This window comes from Cherax quadricarinatus, chromosome 1 (assembly GCF_038502225.1).
Source record: "Cherax quadricarinatus isolate ZL_2023a chromosome 1, ASM3850222v1, whole genome shotgun sequence".
NCBI classification, from domain to species: Eukaryota; Metazoa; Arthropoda; class Malacostraca; order Decapoda; family Parastacidae; genus Cherax; species Cherax quadricarinatus.
This window is the reverse complement of record NC_091292.1, coordinates 97032146-97038999: the sequence shown is the minus strand read 5'-3', so window position 1 is coordinate 97038999 and position 6854 is coordinate 97032146. Positions and strand designations below refer to the sequence as shown.

At 51.1% G+C, this 6854-nt stretch overlaps 1 protein-coding gene across 1 annotated transcript; it reads right to left on the bottom strand.

The window, feature by feature from the left end:
* Window positions 1–4947: 4947 nt before the first annotated feature.
* LOC128685894 (homeobox protein MSX-1-like) lies at window positions 4948–6043 on the bottom strand. Its single transcript, XM_053772562.2, has one exon. The coding sequence runs from the start codon at window positions 6041–6043 to the stop codon at window positions 5036–5038; it is 1008 nt and encodes a 335-aa protein (XP_053628537.2). The 3' UTR covers window positions 4948–5035.
* Between the last annotated feature and the right edge of the window lie 811 nt (window positions 6044–6854).

The window sequence follows — 6854 nt, the reverse complement described above, 5'->3', positions numbered from 1 at the left end:
AGGGGGAAGAGATGGGTGGGGGACGGGGAGGGGACGGGGAGGGGACGGGGAGGGGACGGGGTGTTGAGTGTTTTGGGAGAGGGGCGAGTGGGGGGAGGGGAGGTGGAAGTGAAGGCATTCCTTATCTACTTATCCAGGTTGGTTGGTTGATGAAGGGGAGGGGGATGGGAGGGGGATGGGAAGGGGGGGTTGTTGATGTATAGTATGTATACTCAACCAGTCCTTAAACTGGTTAAAATATTATCATTCGTACTCCACCATACAACCATTACCACAACAACCACCACCACCACAACAACCACCACCACCACAACAACCACCACCACCACAACAACCACCACCACCACAACAACCACCACCACAACAACAACCACCACCACCACAACAACCACCACCACCACAACAACCACCACCACCACAACAACCACCACCACAACAACCACCACCACCACAACAACCACCACCACCACAACAACCACCACCACCACAACAACCACCACCACCACAACAACCACCACCACCACAACAACCACCACCACCACAACAACCACCACCACCACAACAACCACCACCACAACAACCACCACCACCACAACACCCACCACCACCACAACAACCACCACCACCACAACAACCACCACCACCACAACAACCACCACCACCACAACAACCACCACCACCACAACAACCACCACCACCACAACAACCACCACCACTACAACAACCACCACCACCACAACAACCACCACCACCACAACAACCACCACCACCACAACAACCACCACCACCACAACAACCACCACCACCACAACAACCACCACCACAACAACCACCACCACCACAACAACCACCACCACCACAACAACCACCACCACCACAACAACCACCACCACCACAACAACCACCACCACCACAACAACCACCACCACCACCACCACAACAACCACCACCACCACAACAACCACCACCACCACAACAACCACCACCACCACAACAACCACCACCACCACAACAACCACCACCACAACAACCACCACCACAACAACCACCACCACCACAACAACCACCACCACCACAACAACCACCACCACCACAACAACCACCACCACCACCACCACAACAACCACCACCACCACAACAACCACCACCACCACTACAACCACCACCACCACTACAACCACCACCACCACTACAACAACCACCACCACCACCACCACAACAACCACCACCACCACTACAACAACCACCACCACAACAACCACCACCACCACCACCACAACAACCACCACCACCACTACAACAACCACCACCACAACAACCACCACCACCACTACAACCACCACCACCACTACAACCACCACCACCACTACAACAACCACCACCACAACAACCACCACCACCACCACCACAACAACCACCACCACCACTACAACAACCACCACCACAACAACCACCACCACCACCACCACAACAACCACCACCACCACTACAACAACCACCACCACAACAACCACCACCACCACCACCACAACAACCACCACCACCACTACAACAACCACCACCACAACAACCACCACCACCACCACCACAACAACCACCACCACCACCACTACAACCACCACCACCACTACAACCACCACCACCACTACAACAACCACCACCACAACAACCACCACCACCACCACCACAACAACCACCACCACCACTACAACAACCACCACCACAACAACCACCACCACCACCACCACCACAACAACCACCACCACCACTACAACAACCACCACCACAACAACCACCACCACCACCACCACAACAACCACCACCACCACTACAACAACCACCACCACAACAACCACCACCACCACCACCACAACAACCACCACCACCACTACAACAACCACCACCACAACAACCACCACCACCACCACCACAACAACCACCACCACCACTACAACAACCACCACCACAACAACCACCACCACCACTACAACCACCACCACCACTACAACCACCACCACCACTACAACAACCACCACCACAACAACCACCACCACCACCACCACAACAACCACCACCACCACTACAACAACCACCACCACAACAACCACCACCACCACCACCACAACAACCACCACCACCACTACAACAACCACCACCACAACAACCACCACCACCACCACCACAACAACCACCACCACCACTACAACAACCACCACCACAACAACCACCACCACCACCACCACAACAACCACCACCACCACTACAACAACCACCACCACAACAACCACCACCACCACCACCACTACAACCACCACCACCACTACAACTACCACCACCACTACAACCACCACCACCACTACAACTACCACCACCACTACAACCACCACCACCACTACAACTACCACCACCACTACAACCACCACCACCACCACCACAACAACCACCACCACCACTACAACAACCACCACCACTACAACAACCACCACCACCACCACCACAACAACCACCACCACCACTACAACAACCACCATCATAACAAAAACCATCACAACAACCACCACCACAACCACCACCACCACAACCACCACCACCACAACCACCACCACAACAACCACCACCACTACAACAACCACCACCACTACAACAATCACCACAACAACCACCAGCACAACAACACCACCACCACCACAACAATCACCACAACAACAACCACCACCACAACCACCACCACCACAACCACCACCACCACAACCACTACCACCACAACCACCACCACAACCACCACCACAACATCCACCACAACAACCACCACCACCACAACAACCACAACAGCCACCACTACAACCACCACAACAACCACCACCACAACAACCACGACAACAACCACCACAACAACCACCACCACCACTACAACAACTACCAACACAACAACCACCACAACCACCACAGCAACAACCACCACAGCAACCACAACAACAACCACCACCACCACAACAACCATCACCACAGCAACCACAACAACCACCTCTACAACAACCACCACCACAACAACCACCACCACAACAACCACCACCACAACAACAACCACTACCACAACAACCACCACCACCACAACAACCACAACCACAACAACCACCACCACCACAACAACAACAACCACCACCACCACAACAACAACAACCACAACCACCACCACAACAACCACCACAACAACAACTACAACAACCACCACCACAACAACCACAACAACCACCACCACCACAACAACCACCACCACAACCACCACCACAACAACCACCACAACAACAACTACAACAACCACCACCACAACAACCACAACAACCACCACCACCACAACAACCACCACCACAACCACCACCACAACAACCACCACAACAACAACTACAACAACCACCACCACAACAACCACAACAACCAGCACAGCAATAACCACAAGAACACCCAACACAACAACCACAACAACCACCACCACCACAACAACAACCACAACAACCAGCACAACAATAACCACCACAAGAACACCCAACACCACAACAACCACCACCACAATAACGACCACCACAACAACCACAACACCAACCAACACAACAACAACCAACACAACCAACGCAACAACCACAACAACCATCACTACAACCACAACAACCGCCACAACAACCAACACAACAACAGCCACAACAACAACCATCACTACCATAATAACAACCACCGCAAAAACCACGAAAAACAACCACAACAACCACCACCACAACAACCACCACACAGCAACCTCCATCACATCAACCACCACACAACAACAACCACCACTACAACTACCAGCGTCAAGCGTAATCTCTGCGGTACTGGTGGTTTGAGGTACAGGTGATGATCACACAATACAACAACCACAACATACAATCACACAATACAACACCCACACCATACAATCACACAATACAACACCCACACCATACAACCACACAACAATCACACCATACAACCACACAATACAACAACCACACCATACTATCACACAATACAACACCCACACCATACAATACAACAACCACACCATACAATCACACAATACAACACCCACACCATACAATACAACAACCACACCATACAATCACACAATACAACACCCACACCATACAACCACACAACAATCACACCATACAACCACACAATACAACAACCACACCATACAGTCACACAATACACCCACACCATACAATCACACAACACCCACACCATACAATACAACAACCACACCATACAATCACACAATACAACAACCACACCATACAACCACACCATGCAATTACACAATACAACACCCACAGCATACCACACAATACCCACAGCATACAACCACACAATACAACACCCACAGCATACAACCACACCATACAACCACACAATACAACACCCACAGCATACATCCACACTATACAACCACACAAAATACAACACAAATGCTGATCATACACCAAGTTGTTGTGGGGCGCCCAGACTTACCCTGACACCTTCCTTGTATTACGTATACATGTACGTATACATATACGTATGAATAATACATAAAGGAGGACATACACACAGCCTTGGCCTAAAATATTTATTTGTTAACATAACATATACGAAAACAATGAAACAGACGTTGCTTTGATACATATAAGTATAATATATATCCATTATTATTATTATTATTATTATTATTATTATTATTATTATTATTATTATTATTATTATTGCTCTTGGGAAGCGTTAAGCTCGTACATTAAAACGCTTCACTAAATGAGTTTCAGTGACTAGATTAGAAGACATGGGTATCCTTTCATTGGAGGAGAGGAGGGGTATCCCTTTACCCCCCTCCCCCGAGGGATTGCAGGGGTGGTATCCCCTGAAGTGCTTACGGTTGCAAAGTCCTCCCACTGAGGAGGAAATGCATGACATACCCACTGATTAAGAACTACTTACAGGGGAGTGTCGCTTCTACATGAGTCAGTGTAAGATACTGAGATATATCCAAATGTTACCCCAAGAGGGAGACGAGAGGCTGACGTAGGTGGAGGGAGGGCAGGTGGCCTCCCAAGGGCAGGAGGCCGCCGTAGGCCGGGTACAAAGGCCTTGTCAGTCGCTCCAGTTCGGCTTCCTTCAGGCGCTTGTCCTTGGCGCGGCGGTTCTGGAACCAGATCTTGACCTGTGTCTCCGTCAGGTTGAGCGAGGCGGAGAACTCTGCCCGCTCAGCGATGCTTAGGTACTGCTTCTCACGGTACTTCTTCTCCAGCGTCAGCAGTTGTTCCGAGGTGAAGGGAGTCCGTGGCTTCCTATTGGGCTTGTGGCGCCTGAGAGTGACGGTGCCAAGAACCACTACTGTCCCGACAGTAGCGACAAGTCGTGGAAAGTACGGATGTGATCTACAAGCCTCTGGCCACCCAGCTAACTCACCTTGGTCGTGAGTCGTGGAGATTTCCGGAGCCGAGATCCGCTGATTGCGGTGGCCGATGGGATGATGACCACTAGCTGACGGAGTAGGTCGCTCAAGAAGAGTCAGGGGCCCCCTGAAAGTTGTGACTGAAAACTTAGGTCGCTCGGGAAGAGTCAGGGGCCCCCTGGAAGCACTGGCTGAAGACTTAGCCTGCTCTGAGAGAGTTAGGGGCTCCTTGGAAGCACTGGCTGAAGACGTAGGTCCCTCAGGGAGAGTCAGAGGGCCCCTGGAAACACTGGCTGAAGACGCAGGTCCCTCAGGGAGAGTCAGAGGGCCCCTGGAAACACTGGCTGAAGACGTAGGTTCCTCAGGGAGAGTCAGGGGCTCCCTGGAAGCTGACGGCGGCGATGTAACAGGTCCCGGCGGGTCAGCAGCTGCCTCTTCCGTCAGCAGCCATAGCGGAACCGGTCTTATCTTCGGCGGGTCTTGCGTGGCGTCGTCCACTCCCGCCAGCGACGCTGAAGAAGGAAGTCTCAGAGACTCGCGCTTCAGGATGCTGTCGATGCTGAAGCTGAATCTTGACCTTTTGTCAGTCGAGCTTTGACTATCCATGACCTCCGTGTCTCCCTCAAGACTTCTTAGAAGACGCTGGACGCTCTATCTGTTGGAAGGTACTGACATGACCTTTGACACGGGGGGGGGGGAGAGACAGTGACCACAAGGGAAGGGAGGCGGAGTTTCCTCACCCTGAGAGCCAATCATAGGAAAGTGTGGGCGGAGGGGGGGGGCGGGGCGTGACAGACCTCAGTGTGGGGAAGGTGGGGAAAACGGAGAGGTAGAATGGGTAAGGTGGGAGAGCGAAGGAATGGGGAGAATGGGGAATGAATTGAGAGACAACAACACTGCCTCTGACCCTAATGGGGAACACGTGACTCTAGCAGAGTGGTCAACACGGACGCTTGACCCCGTGTTGTAGTCTACATGAGGTCATAGGATAGTCAACATCGCGACTATAGGATAGTCAACAACACGACTATAGGATAGTCAAAACGACTATAGGATAGTCAACACGACGATAGGATAGTCAACACGACGATAGGATAGTCAACACGACGATAGGATAGTCAACACGACGATAGGATAGTCAACACGACGATAGGATAGTCAACACGACGATAGGATAGTCAACACGACGATAGGATAGTCAACACGACGATAGGATAGTCAACACGACGATAGGATAGTCAACACGACGATAGGATAGTCAACACGACGATAGGATAGTCATCAACACGACCACAAGAGAGTGAACACAAGACCTCAGGTTAGACATGTTCGTTCTTCTTGTGTAACTAATACTGTTCTTTGTAATGTTCATTTCATTAGAACGAACAACTGGAGGAAGAAATCAATTATAATATAC